Source organism: Scylla paramamosain, chromosome 13 (genome assembly GCF_035594125.1).
Source record: "Scylla paramamosain isolate STU-SP2022 chromosome 13, ASM3559412v1, whole genome shotgun sequence".
Taxonomy (NCBI): domain Eukaryota; kingdom Metazoa; phylum Arthropoda; class Malacostraca; order Decapoda; family Portunidae; genus Scylla; species Scylla paramamosain.
In genome coordinates this window covers 23,893,388-23,917,710 of record NC_087163.1, presented here as the reverse complement: position 1 = coordinate 23,917,710, position 24,323 = coordinate 23,893,388, and the positions used below count along the sequence as shown (strand labels likewise).

General features: G+C 49.9%; 1 protein-coding gene across 1 annotated transcript in view; it reads right to left on the bottom strand.

Annotated features, from left to right (window-relative positions):
* LOC135106542 (zinc finger SWIM domain-containing protein 4-like) overlaps positions 1 to 18,418 on the bottom strand; it is a 28,138-nt gene extending 9,720 nt beyond the window's left edge. Inside the window, exons 1-3 of the mRNA XM_064015696.1 lie at positions 18,147 to 18,418; positions 9,091 to 9,218; positions 8,683 to 8,826 (exon numbers count right to left, since the gene is read on the bottom strand). Coding sequence (XP_063871766.1) covers positions 8,683 to 8,826; positions 9,091 to 9,218; positions 18,147 to 18,328 — 454 coding nt within the window. The 5' untranslated portion in view covers positions 18,329 to 18,418. The remainder of the gene's footprint in view (positions 1 to 8,682; positions 8,827 to 9,090; positions 9,219 to 18,146) is intronic.
* Positions 18,419 to 24,323: the final 5,905 nt, after the last annotated feature.

Genomic DNA, 24,323 nt, shown 5'->3' with positions numbered 1-24,323 from the left:
GGAAGAAGCAAATAAAGTGTGTGTGTGTGTGTGTGTGTGTGTGTGTGTGTGTGTGTGTGTGTGTGTGGTTAGCTCCAGCACACAAGGCACCATTCCTACACTCTCGCACGGCACGCAATTAAAGATGTATAAATAATGCATGTAAAATACACTCTGCCAGCCAAATATGAATTTGCTAACCCAACTCTAAGGACTAAAAGAGATAGGTAATTATTTTCATAAAACATAATTACTTCCATGCATACAGAGTATCATCCCTCCACAAAAAAAACACACGTCCTCCCTTTGGTACGAGCATTAAAAGCCGCTACTTGGCATTCAAATTCGCTCTTGCGTCTAAAATTCCCCTTGATCAAATTCACTCCCACGTGAGTCCGCCTCCAGAGCGAGGCTGGCGCGACTTGGCGGGTGATGCCTCCCGTGGAGCGCGTTTTCTCTGTGAAGAAAGATTACATGTTCTGAGGAGGGGGGACTCAACAGAGGGTAATGGGCCTCTGGAGACCGGCAGGGGCGCAGGATGAGGGGCTTCCTCCCTCAGTATACAGGGGCTTGGTAGCCTCATAAAGGAAAGTACATGCAGACTCACTGGGAAATCACAAGGGTGCCAAAAGAAGAGAATGGATCTCATCAGCTCTTAATCACAAAACAAATCCAACGCGAAATAAGCAGATAAATAAAATGCATTTCTGTTTAGTGTTGGAAGCGGGCTGGTGAGACGTGTTGGTGTTAGCGTGATGAAGGGCGGAGAGGCGGGGTGACAGGTGGCTGAGAGCTTGGTGCTGAGAGCTGGCTGGTGAATCATTCAGGCACTCCGGACACCACCGCCACCACCGGAGCTGTTGGTAGCGAGCGACTCTGCCACGCTGACACGCGCGCCGACGTCACGTCAGGAAGCAAAAGAGATGAGGGAGACCGGCAGAGTTTACTAGAGAGTCCCCGGAGATGTTTAAGTGAGGATTCAAAGCAGCACTATGATGTTTCGATTTCTGATCAATCTCACCACCACCACAATTACCACCATCACCGCACTGCTGCCACCACCGCCCCTCCACAGCAATGAGCCACACCCACTGCTCTTCGCATTTTAATGGCAGTGAAATAATACAACAAACGAGAACACGCCAGCCAGACCACAGCCGACCCCACAGTCCGCCTCGGCGCTTTCCGATCTAATATTCATTAAAATCACATTATTGGTGCGTGTTGTGGAGCGGTATATTAAATGTTTATCTTTATGCTGAGGGTCACAGCATTTCCAGGAGCCAGTGTTCTCTTCCCGGCCTGACAGCATTATTTAGTGAATTCATAAATTATAAGGCGGATGATGAGGCGGCGAGAGGTGGACGTTCAGATGCAAGGCAGGCGGCGGTAGCGGCGTGGAGTGCGACGCAGTGTTGATGGGGGAGGCAAATACAACACTCAAGAGCAACTGTGTTATGATCACTGCCTTCAAGAGAGAGAGAGAGAGAGAGAGAGAGAGAGAGAGAGAGAGAGAGAGAGAGAGAGAGAGAGAGAGAGAGAGAGAGAGAGAGAGTGGGGTAAAAGGGATATCAATAATACTATCTTTGGGATGTCCTGACTACCTTCTTCACTTGCATTCTAATCATTCTCTCTCTCTCTCTCTCTCTCTCTCTCTCTCTCTCTCTCTCTCTCTCTCTCTCTATCATCCCCTCAGGTCCAAGACTGAAAAGACGTTCACGGGACACTTCCCTCCTCACAGTTTACTTTTCGTTCCCATTTTATAATACTCCGGAATAAGTAGACCCACTCATCACCACCATCATGGCCATCACCACTACTATCACCATTATTACTGCCACTTCTACTACTATTACCACCAGCAACATTATGACCTACCACTACATCATTACTACCTTTGTCATCGAGAGAGAGAGAGAGAGAGAGAGAGAGAGAGAGAGAGAGAGAGAGAGAGAGAGAGAGAGAGAGAGAGAGAGAGAGAGAGAGAGAGAGAGTACTATGGGTCCCTCAAATTAACAGAGTTTAAGAACTGAGTAGTAGTTTTCTAATGTCTCACTTTTTTTCTCTCTCATTTTCTATTCCATTATTTCAGGACAGGTTGAGTCTGTGGTGAGGGGAGAGACAGCAGCAGCAGCAGCAGCAGCAGCAGCAGCAGCAGTAGTAGTAGCAGCAGCAGCACCACCACCACCACCAACTCCCACCCTCCTCGTCACCCAACACGCCTGGCTCGCCCTGGAGACTTATCAACCTCTCTCTCTCTCTCTCTCTCTCTCTCTCTCTCTCTCTCTCTCTCTCTCCAGCTGCTGCAACGCCGCTGGGCTCAAGGTCTTAGCGGAGGGCAAGAAGGTGAAGGGACATAAGAGGTCCGGACTTGTAGCGAATCAGTCTTCAGTGGAGTCCAACAAATCTCTCTCTCTCTCTCTCTCTCTCTCTCTCTCTCTCTCTCTCTCTCTCTCTCTCTCTCTCTCTCTCTTCGAAAACAAGGTCCTCCGCCCAGAGAGCGGCGCGAGGGGCCAGCGAGAACCTTCGCGAGGGGGAAGCAGGCAAGACTATGGACTACGTATCGACTTTGGCGCCCGGCTTAGGGTATAAGGAGGAGCCGGCTTGACAAGAAGTCGGCGCAGCAATATTCAGCTTCACGATAATTTGCTGAGCGAGCTTATTTTCTGCGCGGCCGCCATCTTGAATTGGCGTGGAATCTGATTTCAGTGAAGGGTCTGGAGCAGCCGCGTGAATGTGACAGCTCTAAGACGCAGTGCAAACTCAACACGAATCAAACCAAGGGCTCTTGTATCCTGCGCTGACGGGCAAACAAGGGGAATCAGAGGGGAGGTTTTCCCACGCCCTCGGCACCTATCGTGAGGGCCAGCCGAGGGGAGAGAGCGAGGGGAGACACAAGGAATACGACAATATTTCATTTTTCATATTCGCTGCAAAACTTTTTCCTTGACAGAGGGAGCTCGCCGCGCCAGCCGGGGAGCCCAGTGACCAGCGTGACCCGTCTCGACCTTGAGGCGGCCCCGCTCTTCGGTCCACCGTGGGAAAGGTCGATTTTAGACGACGCCTGAGTGCAGTCCCTCAGGGCGGCCCCGCGGGCCGGCGCCAAGCGAAGTGTGGGCGAGCAGCGGACGCGGCGGGGGAGTGAATGCTGATGATGTTGTGGTGACGTTATGGTGATGGCGGGTGGAGGGCGCAGCGGCCAGGCGGCTGCGGCTGCGGCGGTGAGGGCTGAGGACCGAGGGGAGTGTGTGGCGAGCTGTGGAGTATTGTGGCGGCTATACAGTTGGCAACCTTACTGGTGTTAAAATGTTCACGATGGTGACAAATTGTTAGCCAATCCCGCAGACGTGGTGCTGCAGTTTCTCTCTCTCTCTCTCTCTCTCTCTCTCTCTCTCTCTCTCTCTCTCTCTCTCTCTCTCTCTCTCTCTCTCTCTCTCTCTCTCTTTCTGGAATGGCATGTGGAGAGTAAAGTTTTGGGAGACATGAATACAGCTTGGATACGAAGTGTGCGTGCTGGTGGAGGGAAGACTCCAGGATGGAAAAAAGTAAGAGAAGGAATATATATATATATATATATATATATATATATATATATATATATATATATATATATATATATATATATATATATATATATATATATATATATATATATATATATATACTGAGAACAGAAGGCGTGACAGAATCAGCAGGAAGTGATAAATTACTTTTTGAAGGAAGTTTACATGATTTAAAGAGGCGTGAAATTACGATTATTCATCATCGCACAATACCAACAATTTTATGAACAAACGATCGAAAGAAAAGGATAGAAAACGAAACATATGTGAATGTCGAGCGAAGGAAGACGAATAACGAGAAAGCAAAGTGAAGCAGCAATGACGGCATGTGGGTGAAGAATAATGTAACAAAGGATGAAGATGAAGTGTTGAAGGAGATGAAAGGAACGGCGAGCAATGATACGTGCAGCAAGAAAAATGCGCATACGAGAAGGGAGGATGAAGAGAAAAGTGAAAAAAGGCAACAGAAAGGTAAAAAAAAAAAAATAAGGGAATGATGATAGAAGAAGAAAAAGAAAAAGAAAAAAGAAGAAGAAGAAGAAGAAGAAGAAGAAGAAGAAGAAGAAGAAGAAGAAGAAGAAAAGAGAAGAAAACAAGAATAATAATGACAATGAATAGAAGAAGAAGGAGGAGGAGGAGGAGGAGGAGGAGAAGGAAGAGGAAGGGGAGCAGGAGTAAAGAGGAAGAGAATGAAGATGAGGAAGAGGAGGACAACAGCAAACGAGGACACAACGACGACGACGAGAAGGACAAGAACAAGAACGACAAGGAGGACGACGAGAAGGAGAAGGAGGACTCGACTAGAAGGAGGACGAGGAGGGGGAGGGGCTCACAGAAGCAAATGGAGGCGGGGGCATTGATTTTCAATTGGGCGCGTTAGGCCGAGGAGACTCAGACACCGCCAGCTGCCGTCTCGACCCTGTCACCCTCGCTGCCAGGTCTACAGGTGGTCATCCCTTCCCCACACCTCCACTCTGGCCACCTGGAAGCGACGACGGCCGGGCGCTGCGGTGGCCACAAGGAAGCGCCCGTAGAGAAGCAAGGGCGTCGCGCGGTGGCAAGGACGAGGCGGGGATGATGTGTGGCAGTCCAGGGCGGGTGATACGATGGAGATGTGAGGGGGAGAAGGGACAAGCGAGAGAGAGAGAGAGAGAGAGAGAGAGAGAGAGAGAGAGAGAGAGAGAGAGAGAGAGAGAGAGAGAGAGAGAGAGAGAGAGAGAGAGAGAGAGAGAGAGAGAGAGAGAGAGAGAGGATGGTGGGGGGAGCAATATGAAGGGGGTAAGAAAGGTGGAGAGAGGAAAAGAGAAAGGGAGAGGGAAATTGAAGGGAGAGGGACATGAAGGGAAGGAACGTGATGGAAGAGAGGGAATTTGAAGGGAGAGGGGAAATGTAAGGGGAAAGAGGGCAATTGGAGAGAGAGAGAGAGAGAGAGAGAGAGAGAGAGAGAGAGAGAGAGAGAGAGAGAGAGAGAGAGAGAGAGAGAGAGAGAGAGAGAGAGAGAGAGAGAGAGAGAGAGGTTTTGAGGAGTAAGCGATGTTGGAGGATGGGAAAAAAAAGAGGAAAAGGAAAAAAGGAGAGGAGGCAAAAGAGGAGAAGGCGGAGGCGGAGGAGGAGCGAGTAAGAAGGAGCTTGTATAAGTAAGGGAGGAGGAGGAGGAGGAGGAGGAGGAGGAGGAGGAGGAGGAGGAGGAGGAGGAGGAGGAGGAGGAGGAGGGCGTGGGGAGAAGAGGAAGGTTAAGACATACACAACGAGCACTTTAATGAATATGACGCAATAAGAGAGTGTGAGTGAGTGTCTGTACGTGAAAGCAAGAATCACATGGAGAGGGCCGCGAGTGTGGAGTCGGGGAGAGGAGGCGAGAGGAGGTGGAAGGGAGAAGAGACTGGGTAAGAAGAGCGTCATATTCTCTTAGGCTGGCAAGGGGTGTGGGGGGAAGAGGTGGAGGGGGCGAGAAGGGGGGCGGTGATGACAGTCAGGGGGTCGTTCTGAAAGGGGGACGTTAGATATTCGTGTGGGGAGTGACTGTACTGCTTCATTGTTTATACGTTCAATTGAGTCGAGCATTGAATTTTTATGCAAAGTAGCGAGAGGAGGAGCCGCCGAGGAGCTATGAGGGAGGAGGAGGAGGAGGAGGAGAAACAGGAGGAGGAGGAGGAGAAACAGGAGGAGGAGGAGGAGTCGCAAACAAGGAGGGGCTACGACTACGAGGGAAGAAGTAAGGAGAGAAGGAGGAACAGGAAAACGATGGAGCTGCGAGTCAGCCTGCAGTAGCGCGCCCCCTGACCGACCCAGCGTCCGCCTCGCGCGCACATACACACACACACACACACACACACACACACACACACACACAGCTCCCCTCCTGCTCACCTCCTCAGGCTGCTCCTCGGGCTTACTCCGCTTGTGCCCGCCATGAAAAACCCGCATAAAATATTTCACGGGCAACAGTAAGAGCTGTTATTACAACAAATGTAACACGAGAGGCGGCAATTAACATAAAGTTGAGTTTGGTATGTATGTACACAGCCGTGGGAGGCCGGCAGCAGCTCCGCGCCCGTAACTTTGCCGATGTTTCCGGCATTTTGGAGCGCAAACCCCTCGTTGGCATCGACCAGGGGGCCATGACGACACTCCACTCCCTCGTATGCCTAGAATGGCCGATTCCGTTTGTTGCGGAGCCAGAGTAAAAGTCAAACGTTAAATATTGTATCTTGTATTTTGCCAAGTTATTGCTGGAAAACGCGTACCATGATTATTTTATTTTACTCAATACCGCGCGTGTACGACGGCCGGTGATGGGATCAGCGGGGCGGGATTGGCTCTCAGGCTGTGGCGCCCACACACACACACACACACACACACACACACACACACACACACACACACACACACACACACACACCATCTCAACTTTCACTGCCATGCGCTGCAGTGAGTGCGTGAGTGTGCGGTGCCTTCCAGACACGCAGTCGCCCCCCTGCTCCGGAGGTCGTTACCAGCGGTGGATGGGAACTAACGTGTCGTATCTCGAGGCGGGGAGGCGGGCTAAAGGTGGTGCCGAGCAGAAGCAGCGTTCCGAACCTGTCCTGCTGAGTCTCGGCTCCCTGGAGGGTTCGGCTTAACACACACTCACTCACTTCTCTCTAAGGAAACTTCTGGCAGGTGTTTACGATATGTCAGACTCCACATTTACATCCGCCTCGCTGCGATAAGCCTCCTGCACCTTGGGCGAGGGAAAGCACCACTCCGGGCTGCGCTGGGTCGTGGCGAGGTCACCCGACAGGAGCCGAGCTGACCCCCACTGACCCCAAGCACTGTCTTATGGTTCGATAATTCTGTTTTTATTTCTAACAGACACGGCGAGGAGGGGAGAGTAGCTAACTTTAGGGGGCGTAAAGAAAGAGTTGGTGGAGTTCTCGTGGTTGTATTCAAGAGGTTCTCACCATCTCGATTCCGTCATGCTCCTCCTGATGGAACCACCACCACCGCCACCAACAGACCTGAACCTGCCTGCTGCACTGACGTGTTTTTGAGTTTCCTTCTTTTATCACTCTCTGCACACACACACACACACACACACACACACACACACACACACACAACTGACAGTTAGCAAAGTCTTCTATCATGTACACAATTCCTTTCTCGCTACAGCTATCATTGCAGTTACTACTACTACTACTACTACTACTACTACTACTACCACCACCATCACCACCAACTCAACCATTACCATCACTACTAAATCAGCAACCACCGCACTGCTACCTCATGTATAGTTCAGTCACCTCCGCGGAAGAAGAAAAAAGCCCCACAACTTCCTTCCTGAGCGTCACGATACATCTGATCAATGAACACGCCCATCAAGTCATGAAGGAGTGTTATCGCCTCCTCGTCTCTCCCGCCCAATAAGACCAGAACACACCGCCAGCGTCACTCCTCGCACCTCACGCCCGCTCACCTCCTGTCACCACATTCCCCTCGACTTATACTCAATACAGTCAACATTTATTCTTATAAGGTAATCAAGCTGCAGTTCACTCGCTCACCGGCCTTCCCACGCACTCATGTCCTGCGCTGGGTTAGGTACAGGTCGCCGTCTCTCTCTCTCTCTCTCTCTCTCTCTCTCTCTCTCTCTCTCTCTCTCTCTCTCTCTCTCTCTCTCTCTCCGTGTCTCCCTCCCCCTGTGGCACCATGCACCCCGCTACCTGCACCGCCCGGCCGCCGCAGTTAAAATACCGAAAGAGACTCCGAGCCGCTGTATCACGGTAACAAATCGCGGTCAGGGATAATACTGGAAATGTTTGGGTGTTGAAATGCGTCAGTCCATCAGGGCGGGAAACCAAACGTGGGGAAAGAGTAAAAAATAAAAACATATATATATATATATATATATATATATATATATATATATATATATATATATATATATATATATATATATATATATATATATACACTCCCGCCACGAAATATTCCAAATAAAACACAAAAAGGCTTCGGGGTTTGATTCCGCCAACTTTTGCACGGCTGTTGTGTTATTTTACCTCGACGTGAGCCGCGGCCACCAGCTAAAAATATTAAGGGGTCAATCGTGATCATATTTCGCCATTACAGCGGCCCATACAGTGTGTCGGCGGCGGTGGGGGCGGCGGGCGGCGTGTATACAGGCGCGGGGAACTCGAGCCGTGATGGCGAGGGGCGAGGGCTGAGGCATTTCATAGAGGGGCGAGAGTTGGGGAGGAACGGAGGGAAAACGGAGAGGAGAGGGAGAGAGAGAGGAAGGGAAGGGAAGGGAAGAGGGCAGGGGGAGAGGCACTATTGTGTTAGTGTATTGTTGTCGTGTGCCGGTTGACTGTGGAGTATTGGCAGCAGGTGTGATCCAATACTGACGGTCCAGCGCCACTTCACTACCTGCAAATATTGTGTGCCTCCCACGTCCCCGCGGAGGCCGACCGCGTAATATAATGGACAGATAGTCCCATAGAGGCTCTGGGCCAATCACGTTACTCGCTAGTCCAGAGTGCCTACACACATTACCGATCTATAAAAAAAACAGCTTTGCTATAGTGACCACACACACACACACACACACACACACACACACACACACACACACACACACACATCCTGTACTTACCTTGGATGTGGTTGATGGGATGGCTGTGTTGGAGGATCTGGTCAGCCAGCTTCTGGGCGGTGGGCAGCACCTCTGTGTGGTGCTCACTGATCAGGTACTGCATCATCTTCTGCAGCTGCTGCCGGTCCATCTGCAGCAGCGTCTCTGCGGGAACAGTGACAAGAAGCGTCAGACAAGGATCTGAGGGGTGGTAATGAACCTCACGGGCACCACAAGGGCCGTATCCCTCATAGGTTCTGCTGCATCTGCCACTTATATTCGCATCATGCTTCTAATGGAAGCCTGATTTTCCATCTTTGCTTTGAACATCCTGGATATGCCTTCCGCAGTCCTCAGCCTCTATAGACTCGCCTCTGAGCGTCTGAAAGAAGGTAGACAGGGCGAGTCTTGGCGCCTCTCAGTACCAACCTGAGATGGGTATCCTGAGCTGGACGGTGTCGGCGTGGCGGATGCGGTGGAGGGAGAGCGCCACCACGTGCGGACACCAGAAGATGTCGCGCGTGTCGCAGGAACACGTGACCGACGTTATCTTGCACCTGTAATACATAAAAAAAACAATCATCAAAATATAGTAAAGAGCGTTCACTGTCCACTTACGGATTCCCGCGAAACACGCTGTAAAAAGTAATAATATTGGCAACCGAAATGCGTCCATGTTCAAACACACGGATGAGTGAGCGGGAAGCGCGTCACGTGCTGCTGTCCCACACATTTCAGTATTAAATTTTGATTTCTAGTATTAATTCTTTAGTTACAAGTGACTCTTTCACCACCCTTCCCTCCCGAACTACTCCACCAACATCACCTCTACTTCACCACAACTCCCACCCCGATAACTCCCCGCCTGTGCCACCCACGGATTAACGAGCCCCGTAACTGAGCCCAATGGAACATAAGCAATCATTAGGGCGTTAAAAGCCTGTTGAGTGGTAACCCGCGTCCACGACCTGCCGCAGGACCCATTACCCACGGGCGGCCTGCTCGTGGGTGGTGGGTCTGACCTAATTCTCAGTGGGAGGCAAACCAGTGCAATGGCAAGTGAATCTGGCAAGGCGGCGGCGCTGTCTCCTCGCAGCGCCCTGAGCCTCGCCGCAGATGAGTTACGGGCGGACCTGGAACAATTCTGGACTTGTGGAGCAGGGCAGCTGAGAGGCCCGCCGGCGAGGGTCGATACTGCCAAGAGGTGCAACCCTCGCCAGACACCCGTCCACGCCCACACTCATACCCCGTGACCCTTACACCGCCCACACCACCTACCCCTTTATCCCAATTGCCTCAGTATTAAGCTCCTTTCCTCTCTCTGCTCTGCTCCACGCTCTCGGAAGCAAGCCAAGACACAAGGTGAATCTGTCCACAACCAGTCTCCTCCACTCTCACACTTTCTTCATTTTCATGCTAATTTTTTCATCTGCATAGAGATGGGGCTGTGTTGTGGTGGTGTGCGGGTGTCGACGCGACGCGCCCTGCGGCCCTCCTTGCAAGGCGCGGCCCACACCACCGCGTCACGCACTGGGCGCTCATCTACCGCAGCGGCCAAGACTCATCAGCAATCTGTGGGCTCACCACGCATCCTGGGCAACGCAGAGGTTCCCACGCACGCACCCTTGAGGCTCCCTGCTGTCCCTTGGCCCCTGACTCCCTGTTTACCAAACTAATCTGACGTCATCGCGCCTCCTCCCAAGACTCCCTGGCCTCCTTCCCTCCCCTTCTACATCCGTCCATCCTTCCCCACTGTCTCCACCTCCCCCAACCAGCAGGCTCCGCTGAGGAACACCTGCTCGCGAGGCGCTGAGACACGTGGGGACTGTGACGTAATACTTGAGCCAAACAATCTAAGCTGCCCGACTGCGACCTTCGTCCTCCATAACCCTCTCTCTCTCTCTCTCTCTCTCTCTCTCTCTCTCTCTCTCTCTCTCTCTCTCTCTCCGTCCCCTACCTCCCACGCCGCCTCACTGACAGACAGCGCCGAGAGGATCCACCATTCACACATTTCCGCGAGTGAAGGGAAACTGCTGATGACGAGGACGAAAGGAAAAAGAACGAGAGGACGAACGAAAGAAAAGGAAAGAGACAGATAGATGCCACACACTAAACGTTCCTTGAAACCTCAGTAAAAGAGTAAATAAATGAGACAGAAATAAGTAAACAGTGAAAGAAAACATCTACATAATCTACATAATACATACTGACTGACGAAGAGCTGGAAAAAAATGAAAAATGAAATGAGATTAACTTTTCATAAGCGCTCTTGAGTTAGAAACGCAAGAGAGAAACAGAGAGAAAGAGAGAGAGAGAGAGAGAGAGAGAGAGAGAGAGAGAGAGAGAGAGAGAGAGAGGACCGGACAACACCCAGACCTCACTCTAGTCCATCCAGGAGTGGTGACCCAGCCCGGCCTCTTCCACCAGGAGCCCGGCAACAGGAGGAGGACTGTCAATACACGCCCTCAACCCCCCGGCCTCCTCCCATCTCCCACCTACCGCCCCGCCCCCCGCCCCGCCCCCTGGCCCAGCCCCGCCCCCTGCCGCTGCCCCGCCCCGCCCACAACGCCGGTGAGAGAGGACTCGCTCGCCCTCCACCTCCACTTAACATCCACCCATGACATTCATCGCTTGTTGCCTCTCTCTCTCTCTCTCTCTCTCTCTCTCTCTCTCTCTCTCTCTCTCTCTCTCTCTCTCTCTCTCTCTCTCTCTCTCGCTGCCCGCCTGCCTCAGAAAGCTGTTGGAATTATTTAATATTTCTTGGTATGCCGACCGGAAAAGAGAGAGAGAGAGAGAGAGATGTATATACTATTAAATCTCTTTACTTGGTACTGTTCTTTTTTTTACACGCACGTGATCTCTGGATTATTTTTAACTTCCTTACTACACACACATGCAAAAAAAAATAAAATAAATAAATAAAAATAAATAAATAAAAAAAAAAAAAAAAGATGGGAAAAAGCTGCACTTCCGTTTTCTCTTTCTGTATAAAAATAAATAAGTAGAACAAACAAATGGGTCACTGTACTGGGTCTCTCTCTCTCTCTCTCTCTCTCTCTCTCTCTCTCTCTCTCTCTCTCTCTCTCTCTCTCTCTCTCACTGTGTGTGTGTTTGTGTGTGTGTGTGTGTGTGTGTGTGTGTGTAGTGTTGGTTTCTCTTCAATACATAATCTAATCTGCTTTATTTTATTCTATTTATGTTTTATTTCTTAATTTTTTGTGTGCTGTTCAATTATTTTCATATTATTGTCTTGGTATCGATGATGATGATGATGATGATGATGATGATGATGATGACAAAAACGACAACAACGACAGGAAACACAACAGTAACAACAACAGTAGTACATAGTAACAATAATAACTGGTGTAACAAATAATAACAACAGCAATCAAGTTTATCTTAATGAAGGTCAACTCTTTCCTTCCGTGACCTTCACAACAACACTCGGCCAGCCAGACATGACCTGAAATAAAGGCGACGAAAGTTCACACACACACACACACACACACACACACACACACACACACACACACACACACACACACACACACACACACAGGGGGAGGGGAGAGATGGGGGGAGGGTTACCAATCCGTTAGTAAACAAGCAGAACATTTTTTTTTAATTTCATTACTTTTATTCATGTTCTTTCATTTGGGTCCATTCGGTGAGGTCACGTTCATTTTATTTACTTTCATGATTAAGTGAAAGTTTCGATTTTAAAGTTGGGTTTGGGCAGGGTGTGTCTGGTCCCCGGGGCTGTGTGTGTGTGTGTGTGTGTGTGTGTGTGTGTGTGTGTGTGTGTGTGTGTGTGTGTGTGTGTGTGTGTGTGTGTGTGTGTGTGTGTGTGTGTGTGTGTGTGTGTGTGTGTGTGTGTGTGTGTGTGTGTGGGAGACTAAAGCTACATTGCAACACCAGAGAGAGAGAGAGAGAGAGAGAGAGAGAGAGAGAGAGAGAGAGAGAGAGAGAGAGAGAGAGAGAGAGAGAGAGAGAGAGAGAGAGAGATAGTCCTACGAAGCTGTCAAGTCCTACGCATCCCTCGCTCCCTCCTTGCCTGAGCCACTCCAGCATGATCTAATAGGACGCAGCGCAGAGCAGGTCTCCTTCCACTTCCAGACGTCCCTCGCACCCCCTTGCCATTCCAGCCCCAGCCGCGGCACACACCCTCCCCACTCTCCCGTCAAACGAAGCATTTTCCCTGATAATCGTGAGCCTCTAACAACCTCTGGCCCCTAACCAAATGTGTGCGGGGAGGGTCCTTGCATACAGGGCGAGGGGAGTGAGCAGCGCCGCCTCCCGCCCATCTGATAAGTCTTCCAGGGCGTCTCAGGCTCCAGAGCATCGCCGCCACTGGACGCTGCACGGATGCCAGCGGCCGAGGCTACTATTTCAGAATTATCAAATTATTAAACTAAAATTAATCGACGCAACAGATGTCACGAACCGCAGCCTCCCCCTCGGCCATCTGATGTCACTTATGCCCCTTTTTCCCTCATGTGCTGAGGCAATCTTTGTGCAGCCACAGGGGTAACATCGATCCGCAGCAAAACAAGCCATTTCCACCCTTGGTCCAGCTCGCAACACGGTCGATGTCTGGAGATGTCGCGGCGCCCCTTTCCCCAACCCTCGTAATCGTTTGTTTTTGCGCTTTGCTGGTGGGAACAGAATTGAAGGGGATGGCGCCTTCCAGGGCTTAAAGAGCGATGATCCAAGGCGCGCCTACCGCCAGCACGCCCTCACAACTGTCCTGGCGCCGCCCTGCACACTGCAAAGCGCCCAAAATGACACAGGACATCCGTCATGCCCTACCCTGCCCCCAAGACAAACGAATCCCCAGAAAAATCGACCGGTTATCAAGAGAAATCCATTCCAGGAAGGTCGGAATCCAAAGCCGATCAATTCGTCCTACTGGAATGGTGGGTCGCCTTTAAGCTGGGAGAGAGCGGGCAGCGGAGCGCGGGAGAGCGGCCATCACTCTGTGGGCGGCCAGGGAGAGAGGCAAGGCAGGGCGCGGGAGAGAGAGAGAGAGAGAGAGAGAGAGAGAGAGAGAGAGAGAGAGAGAGAGAGAGAGAGAGAGAGAGAGAGAGGGGGGGGGGCAAAGGTGGATGCACAACACGAAAGCAGAGGCTCTCTCCCCTCTGCAGAATTCATGACGGGCTGTCAACTTTAATGAATGAAAGACTCGGTCAGTGGTAAGAGTGTGGTGGGTGGGTGGGTGGGAGGGTGGGGAGGCCAGGTGTGTGTGTGTGTGTGTGTGTGTGTGTGTGTGTGTGTGTGTGTGTGTGTGTGTGTGTGTGTGTGTGTCCTGTCACGCTAGTCTAACCTTACTCGTTTCTTCCTCATTCTATTTCTCTCTCTCTCTCTCTCTCTCTCTCTCTCTCTCTCTCTCTCTCTCTCTCTCTCTCTCTCTCTCTCTCTCTCTCTAGCAATCGCACAATACAAACAAAACCTTGACACACTCACACAATGCAAGGACCTACGAAACGATCGCCTCAAGAACAACAACAACAACAACAACAACAACAACAACAACAACAACAACAACAATAATAACAACAACAACAACAAATAAAAAAAAACACGGCCTTGAGTTCGTTGCCCTAATAAAATGTAGCACGAATAATGATAACAATAATAATAATAATAATAATAATAATAATAATAATAATAATAATAATAATAATAATAATAATGAGTAAAGACCAGTTTTACCCCTTGACCTCCGACTTGACCTCTGACCTGGAAACCTTGAAGCAGGAAGATCAGTTTGTACTTCCGTTTTGTTGGTCACACGATGGCCTGGTGACGTCATGGCTCTCCCTCTCCCTCCCTCTCCCTCTCTCTGTCCCTCTCCCTGTCCCTCTCTCCCTGCCTGGCTCTCTCGTTCCCTGTCTCCCTCCTCCCTCATCCACCCACTCACGCACTGCCTCTCTCTCTCTCTCTCTCTCTCTCTCTCTCTCTCTCTCTCTCTCTCTCTCTCTCTCTCTCTCGTCAGTGCCTCTGCTCACACTCTTGTCATCAAGTTAGCACTGTCATCTCCTAACTGCTGTCTTCATTAACATTTAAATCATCACCACGTGGCATTTACATCCTTATTGTCCTCTCTCTCTCTCTCTCTCTCTCTCTCTCTCTCTCTCTCTCTCTCTCTCTCTCTCTCTCTCTCTCTCTCGTGGAATATTCGGTATATGAAACCAATCTAGTGTTTGAACGAGAAAATATTTGAAAACGTGTGTGTGTGCGTGTGTGTGTGTGTGTGTGTGTGTGTGTGTGTGTGTGTGTGTGTGTGTGTGTGTGTGTGTGTGTGTGTGTGTGTGTGTGCACTCCGCAGTCTGTTACCGACATAAGTCATTACGGAGAGAGAGAGAGAGAGAGAGAGAGAGAGAGAGAGAGAGAGAGAGAGAGAGAGAGAGAGAGAGAGAGAGAGAGAGAGAGAGAGAGAGAGAGAGAGAGAGAGAATCTTGGCTGCGAAAATTCGTACCTAAAACATCACAGCCTAAACAAAAGCATTCACTACTACTACTACTACTACTACTACTACTACCACTACTACCACCACTACTACCACCACTACTATTGCTACTACTACTATCTTTCCCACCACACCAGCACCAGCACCACACCACCAACACATAATCGACAACTACACATCAACAACAACAACAACAACAACAACAACAACAACAACAACAACAACAACAACAACAACAACAACAACAACAACCAATACCATGAAGGCTACAAGAGAGCAGGGAAGGTTGGGAAGTGAGATGATTTTGGCAGCGGTAGCAGGTGGCAGTGGGTGAAGGGTGAGGAGCAGGGAAGCAGAGAGAGAGAGAGAGAGAGAGAGAGAGAGAGAGAGAGAGAGAGAGAGAGAGAGAGAGAGAGAGAGAGAGAGAGAGAGAGAGAGAGAGAGAGAGAGAGGGGTAGGGGGTGGCGTGATATTGAGAGGGGAGCCGAGGGGAAAGAGAGAGGCCCCAGGGGACGGCGGGGCTGCCTGAGGGACTTAGTCAGGGGCGGGGAGACGTGCAGGCAGGGGCGATTAGGGATCCTTGGGGCGACTGTCAACCCTTCACCGCCAGATGTGACTGCAGCAGCAACAACAACAACAACAAAAACAACGGCAGCAGCAACAACGACGATGACAATAACAACAGAAAGAACAGGAACAACAACAACAGAAATAAGAACATCAACATAAAAGTAACAGTGGTAGTAGTGGTAGTAGTATTAGTAGTAGTAGCAGTAGTAGCAGCAGTAGTAGTAGTAGTAGTAATAGTAGTAGTAGTTGTTGCTGTTGTTGCTGTTGTTGTTATTGTTGTTGTTGTAGTGGTGGCGGTAGTCGTAGACAGTAACAACAAGAACAATACCTACTACTACAATTACTACTACTACTGCTACTTCTACTACTATAACTTCCATGACGTAAGGCTGTAGTGTGTGTGTGTGTGTGTGTTTATCTGTCTGTCAGTCTGTCTGTCTCACGAACCACTTTCACCACCACGAATAAGACAAACAGCCAAGTACTCATCACTGAGTCCAATTATCCATCAACATAATTACATTCACCCCCGCCCCCTCTTCCTCATCACACCCCATCACTCCCCATTACCTCCCATCACCAGTAAACACCTCGCCCCAGCCACCATCCAGTCATCACCCAAGCACCACCCATCACCACCCATCACCACACACTTTCCCCTAGTCACGGGCCATTATCCCACTTAACCATCAGCCCATTGCTAACCATTATTTTGTACCAGCATCCATCACCTCCATCACTTGCTTTTAGTTCCCATCACTGTTCGCCCCATCACTATCATCATTATCGCCATTATTTATTTATTATCACTTTCACTTCCATTCATTGTAATCACTATCGTCATTATTGTTTTATGCTCCTATCATCATCATCAATACCATTCACCCCATCACTATCATCGCCATGTTTTACTCCTTTATAGTCATCATCCTAAATATTTATCTCTACCATTATCACCATTTTTGTTTTCACTTTCATCATTGTCATCATCATCACCATCATTGCCATCATCTTAATCACTATCATTCCTGCCACCATATAACCATCTTCTACTCCTCCTCATCATCACCAGTACCATTCACCATCACTCTTCATTTTCACCATCCACCAGTAGCAACATGGGAAGGTGGTGTGGCTCTTGGGTACTAAAAAAAAATAAATAAATAAAAAAAAAAGAAAAAAAAACAGTAGGTGATAACAAAGCAGATGTTTCATAGAACTTATGCAGTGGACCGGTTCGCGAGACGGGAGATCCGGTTCACGGTAAATAGTAGTAATAATCATATATTATCTATTAAATCACACGTCTCTTTTCATTTAAGCGGAAAACTATTCATTATTTCTTATCAATGCCTAAAAAAAAAAAATAAATAAAAAAAAGGGCGAGAACGAGAGAAAGAAACAAAACTATTCCCAATTCTAATGATGGCGATGATAATGACGATGATGATGATAACAAGAACAACAAAGTGAAGTATCAGACAAACAACATTATACACGTGACAAGATCTATCCACAACACAAAATACCGAGAAAGGAGGAAGAACAGATCAAGTGATTGCATAAAATATACACGATGAGGCGATATACAGCAGAAGTGTGACGGGAGAGGGGAAGGGAAAAGGGGCGGGGAAGGACGGGGGAAAGATGGAGAGGAATGGGAAGGGGAAGGGGAGGAGAGAGGTGGTAGGACAGGTGGCAGGAAGTTAGAAATGTGAGACAAAGGGGTGAGAAACCTCTAAATGCTGATGATGAGGAAGACAAGACAGGAAGAGAGAGAGAGAGAGAGAGAGAGAGAGAGAGAGAGAGAGAGAGAGAGAGAGAGAGAGAGAGAGAGAGAGAGAGAGAGAGAGAGAGAGAGAGAGAGAGAGAGAGAGAGAGAGAGAATCAGTACTAGGACTCAGGAAAAGGCTAATAGTTGCTTATTTCTTCTCTTCTTGCACCAAATATTTAGCAGGAGGGACGTGGAGGAGGAGAAGGAGAAGGAGGGGGAGGAGGGGGAGTAAATGAAAGACAGAAAGGAGACGAGGAGAGACGGGATGAGAGACAGGAGGAGGAATACAGGAGGACACGGAAGATGAGATTCGGTTTGACGGGACACCTAAGGAGGCAGATTGAGGGAGATTGGAGGAGGAAAGGAGGGGAAGGAAAAGAGAGGAACATGAGGGTAAGCAGATGCAAGGATTCCTGGTGTTGTGAGCGAAAATACAGTGAAGGCAACACACACATACACACACACACACACACACACACACACACACACACACACACACAGGAGATAAGTAGTTGCTCGAAAATCAATGAAGAATCGTGAAGGAAACCGAACTGCATAATTAAGGAGACGATGGGAAGGTGGTGCGCGCGCTTACACACCCCACCCACCCACCCACCCACCACCCACACACACACACACACACACACACACACATACACAAAGACTCACCTGTCAAAGGATATGGAGACTTGGCACTTGAATGGGGCCGTGGAGGTGGATGGGGTGGTGTTGGTGGTGGTGGTAGTGGTTGTGGTGGAGGTGGTGGTGGAGGTGGTGGTGGAGTCGACAGCCGTGGTGGTGGTGGTGGTGGCTGCCGCGGCGGGAGGACCCAGGGAGCTTCGGGTACACATCACAGTGCCCGAGAGGTGGAAGCCTGCGAGAAGCCGAGAGATGGTGGTTAGTTATCTGCTCAGGCTTGGGAGAGAGGAAGGGAAGCAGGGAGGCAGGGAGGACGAGGATGGAGGGCAGGAGGGAGGCGAGGATGGAGGGAGATTGGGGGATACTCACTACTCCACTCCTATCTGCAGAGGAGCATTAAGGGCAGGACAAGAGGAATGGAAGAGGGACACGGAGAGGGTGAGGGAAGGACGAGGACATTCGGGCCTTTAATGCTAAAGAATGGCAGATAATGAGGCACTGCTGATGGCCGCGTGGAAGGGGAATAAGAAATTTAGGAGAGAAGGGAAGATATTGAAGGTGGGAGTGAGAGTGTACGGCGTGTGGAAGCAGGGAAGGAAGCGAGGAAGGGTTGCGGCGCAGAGTGGGGCCCGGGGAGGAACACGCGTCCTTGGGGTGGCCAAAAAATATGTACAGAAAGAAAAAAAAGAAGGAAACGCGACGTACAAAAGGAGGAAAGGGCGTGTGCACGTGGAAAATATGGGTATGGGTGAAAGGGAGCCCCGGTGGAGGAGTGAGGTGAGGGGTGGAGGTGGAGCGCGTGTCGGGGCAAGTAAGGGGAGCCACCAGCCATCAGGGAAGAAATTTAAGTGCGCCTCATTCTGTTAGTCATGGCGAGGTCGCGGGGGGCGCCAGTTTACAAAGACTTTCCCAGTAATGGGGTTCACCCGGCCGCCCCTTGCATCCCGCCCACCGACACTCCCCACAAAGACTCTCACCACTCCACTCTCCCGCCACCGCAGCCTGACCGGGAGAGCCTGGGTCACGGCGACAAGCAAAGAGGTCATCTGGGGCTGGATTGTGACCTTCTATAACCCTGGGAAATGTGTTGTTGGCGAGGCCCAGGAGCAAGCATGACCTTTTTAAACTTTCGTCAGTGTTAAGGGAGGTGCGGCGGTCGGCCAACATACAGCGGGCTGGCAGAGACACACGCACGCCCGCCTTCACCACCACCAGGAGGAGGAGGAGGAGGAGGAGGAGGAGCCCCGGGCCGAGGTTAGAGGTCAAAGGCCAGAACCGTAGTCAGTCAGTCGTCGGGCCAAATTATACAGAGCTGGAGTCGCAGAGGTCAGCGCCGCTCGTGGCGAAAGTTAACTTCACGCTGACGGCGGTGGGGCTCGGGTCCTGGTTGGGGGCTGCATGGGGGAGGAACTGATGAATATCTGGCTCGTGCACCTCTGTTCCCTGTCCTCCTGCCGCGCCTGTGCTCTTTGCTAGGTTATTTTATGAGAGAGAGAGAGAGAGAGAGAGAGAGAGAGAGAGAGAGAGAGAGAGAGAGAGAGAGAGAGAGAGAGAGAGAGAGAGAGAGAGAGAGAGAGAGAGAGAGAGGTATCCATTTTACCTAACTGGCTTCCCAACGACAATCAATCAAAAAGGAAACAAACACCAAGAGATTCGAGGAGTTTACCCCTGCACGACCCTTCCAACACCAACAGCAGCAGCACCACCAGCAGTATCACCACCTCACGCCCTGCCTCTCCATCACCTGCAGCTTCCTCCTAGACCCGCATCACTCCCACGTCACCCCTTCCACCGTCGTTACTTCGAAGGTCCACTGACTCCACTCAACACCACGGCCCGCTGGTATCGACGCCTCACCTTATCCGTCACCGGCACCACAGCCACACAGGTAACTTTGTCCTCGCCGCCTCGCTAATTACCCTCCCGCCACACCTGAGCCAATACAAGAGTGAGGGGAGGTAGAGGAGGGAAGGTGAGGGAAAGCGGAAGGGAGGGAAGGAGTAAAAGAGAGTAAAGCAGGCTTCCAGTTCGTTATATGGCGACCCTAGGAGTGAGGGAAGGTCTAATGTTGACAAGTTTCACCCTACGGAAATACCTATCGATCTATTTATTCTCTCTCTCTCTCTCTCTCTCTCTCTCTCTCTCTCTCTCTCTCTCTCTCTCTCTCTCTCTCTCTCTCTCTCTCTCTCTCCCAAAACTAAGAGGAAATTTTGGACACACGTTGATCTTTGACTGTAATCTCCTTCTCCTCCTCCTCCTCCTCCTCTTCTTCTTCTTCTTCTTCTTCTTCTTCTTCTTCTTCTTCTTCTTCTTCCTCCTCCTCCTCCTCCTCCTCCTTCTCCTCTTCCTCCTCCTGCTCCTCCCCCTGCTCCTCCTGCTCTTCCTTCTCACCCTCCACCTATACCTTGCACGTCTCAAATTCTCTCTCTCTCTCTCTCTCTCTCTCTCTCTCTCTCTCTCTCTCTCTCTCTCTCTCTCTCTCTCTCTCTCTTCATATTGCTTTCCTTCTCTTTCTAGTCTCCACATTCTCTCCTATTCTTTCAATCTATCTGAGAGAGAGAGAGAGAGAGAGAGAGAGAGAGAGAGAGAGAGAGAGAGAGAGAGAGAGAGAGAGAGAGAGAGAGAGAGAGAGAGAGAGAGAGAGAGAGAGAGAGAGAGAGAGGATGATGACACTGGTATATCGGACGAAAATCTTTGCACTTCCGTTTCAGATGGACACACCTACACCCCCCCATGCCCTCTCCCCCACATGACCCTTCCTCTATACTCCCCTTTTTATCTCACCGCCCCATGACGCAAACACCATACAACACCCTCTCACTCATTGCAGGAAAACAATTCACACGGTATCCACACGCCTATTCATAACCAAATATTTACTTTTTTTTTTTCAGACTCACCGACGCCCTGGAGAGAGAGAGAGAGAGAGAGAGAGAGAGAGAGAGAGAGAGAGAGAGAGAGAGAGAGAGAGAGAGAGAGAGAGGGGGGGGACGATTATACATACAGACATACAAACAGACAAACAGGCAAACCATTAAGAAAATACTAAAATACTCAATATTGAAACACAATGAACCACCGGGTTATTCTGTCGAGGAGACGCCGTTAACAGCAAAGGTTAACAAGGTACTCGATTTCACCCCTTACAATTGGCGTGGGAGACAAAATGACGGGTTCTGATTGGTGGAGGCACAGTGGCCGGCACGCTGATTGGCTGGAAGAGTGGTAAGAGATGGTGGTCTTGCTCGTTAGGTTGTTGGGATCGAGGCACTGACAGATCGAGGAGCACAAAACCTCCTTTTCATGAGTGACGGAGCCTTGGGTGCTGTGATAACCTGGTGGTGCTTGCCGTGTGTGTGTGTGCGTGTGTGTGTGTTAGGGTAGCGAGGATCCGTGGTGTGGTGAGGAGAGTTGAAGATAAGGGCGTCGTAGTGATGGGTGTTACGTGTATAGGCATGGGATGGGAGGCAGAGGTAAAGGTCGATGAAGGGCTGTTGGAGGGGACGGTAAAGGGGATGGAAGGCTATGGGAGGAAGCGGAGATGGGTCTTGCAGGAGGTATCAGGTGATAGGCGTTCTGAGGTGGAGGCTTCAGTGACTGGAATGGGAGGCTGAGACGAGACAGTAAAGGCGAGCGAAAGGACAGAGGGGCATATTCTGAAACACCTCCCCGCCGCACCTCCTCTACTTTCAAAAGGCTCTAGTTGAAGTTACACGTATCTTCCAGGGGATTTTTTACGGTTTTGGTGACAGACTAAAATTTCTCTATTATTAACAGGAGAAAGTCTTGGGAACCCGGCTAAGCATCTCTGTAGCCTTGGGAAACAGACAAGATGAGAGAGCATAACGTTTCTGAATACTGGCCATACCTTAGTACTCATCTGACTGACGCTTCATTCACTTCTCGAGCACGACAGCCACAAGGGAACATAAACGAAGACCCACTAGCACCACCACCAATCATCAGCCTGGATACACATCGCCCAGTCTACCGCTCACTCTTGTCTCCTCTTAACTTTTTTCCCTTACTCTCTTTCAGCAGCATCTGAGTAGCTGGAGTGTGTGACTGCTCGCCCTCACTGGGATTCGAACCCTAGCGAATGAGGCGGTGGATTAGTTGTCAACGGCGCCATCCACTCCGCCAGCAAAGGAAGGAGAGGGAGACGTCAATGAGAGAGGGAGAGAAGCCGAGGGAATGTTGACAGAGAGAAGATCCCCATAGGAGTAGAATGAAGGGAGGAAGGGGAGAGGGCTTAGTAAAGAAAGAGAGAAGTGAAGGGAAGATGGAGGGAATGGAGGAAGGATGAAGGGAAGAGGAGGAAAGATGGAGAGAGTGGAGATATGTGGAGGAAAGATGGAGAGGAAGTATGTAAGAGGGAGGTACAGATAAGGTGGATAGAAGGTGAAGGAAAAGAAAAAAAAAAAAGGAAATTACAGAAGTGGAAGGAAATGGAGTCAAAAGTGAATGTCAAGTGGACGGGTAATACAGAAAAGTGGAAGAAATACGAGGGAAAAGGAAAAGGGGGTGGAAAAAGTGAAGACCTTGAAGGAAGTGGAATAAAATCTTACTAAAAGTGATGGGAGATGGATAAATGTTGAAAAAGCAAAGAAGTGGAAGAAAAAATAGAAAGTGGTGGAGAAGAAAAGCCACGTGGACGGAGGAAAGGAGGAAGGAAGTGAAAGATAAACAGGTAGAGGTAGGTAGAGAAGAAAGCTGAGACGTAGGTAGGTAGACAGGCAGGCAGGCAGGCAGGTGAAGGGAAGGAAAGGTAGGCAGAAGGAAGTACGGGGGGTTGGTGGAGAGAAGTGAAGGGAGGTGAAGGAAGGGAAGGAAAGAGAAGGAGGTAACGGGAGGTACTTGCTGTTTCCGTTTGGTGGAAGAGAGTCAAAGGGGCAGCATTTTTGAAGAGGTGACTCCCACAAAGGTCATTGCCGTTGGCTGTTACAAGTTATGATGTTATCCACCTGGCCTTCCTTCCCTCGACCCTTCCCTCCCTCACTCCCCTCCCTCACTGACCCCTGCCAGCGTGCATTTCCCCCGGCCCTGCCCCCTGTCCCTACCTTCGCTGCAACACCTTCACATAGCTGCTAATGACGGAATCTGGCTGCACTTCCATTGTTCTCTATCTCCTCTTTCCTCGGATTTTTCCTTTTTCCACGCCTCTGTTTTATTATCTTCTCTTTGCATCCTCGCTCGTCCACGCCTCTCTTTTATTCCCCGCCCTTTCCGCTTTGCATCCTTGTTCTGTGTCACTACCAAAGACAAGTTAACGAACCGGCAGCCACGTTTGGGTAATTTCTGTTGCCTTTAAAGTTGTAGGTTTCGAGTCTACACAATGATACCCCAGAAAAGGGTCCAGTCAGCGGCCGAGACAGTGGCTGCCCCGAACGAGCCTCCGCCACGCGTGAAAACAGTAATTGTTAATCTGGGAACAAAAAACCTCGCCCTTTGTGACGCCGTCGCACGCCGCCAATCGTCATGTGGAGTCAGCGGAGTTGGTGACGGAGGTGGAGGTGGAGATGGAGAGGAGGAAGGAGGCAGTGGTGCGCACATGACGAGGGAACAATGTCGGAATGAGGTCAGCGGAAGAAAAAGAGGACACACAATATTGTTGATAATTAATGCCACTTGAAAAACGTTAAGAAAATATATAAAATGCGTGTATTTAGTCTTTTAATGTTAGTAATCCAGTCAAAAGAGGAGAGAGAAGCGCACTGTAAGGAGGATATACGTAATGGCTGCCTGAGTAATTTCCCCAGAAGTGGTTGCCCGTAAATATGCAGTGATTTTTTTAATGTCTAGTGTGTTTCGGGGATCGGAGGAGGAAATATCTAGAGATGCAAAGATAGCCATTTCTTGCAGCTGTCTATTTCTGACAAGCAGCTGCGTCGTCTGTAGAACGTTCCAGACCTCAGCAGAGCATATAGTCACCTCACGCAAGTGTTAGAATGCTCCTCAGTGTGTGTGTGTGTGTGTGTGTGTGTGTGTGTGTGTGTGTGTGTGTGTGTGTGTGTGTGTGTGTGTGTGTGTGTGTGTGTGTGTGTGTGTGTGTGTGTGTGTGTGCTAAGTACATATGGTTTTGGAAGGGAAAGTAAAGAACACACCATGACACACACACACACACACACCCACACACACACACACACACACACACACACACCATCACCATCACCACCTACTCTTTCATTCACCACCGGCACTACAAAC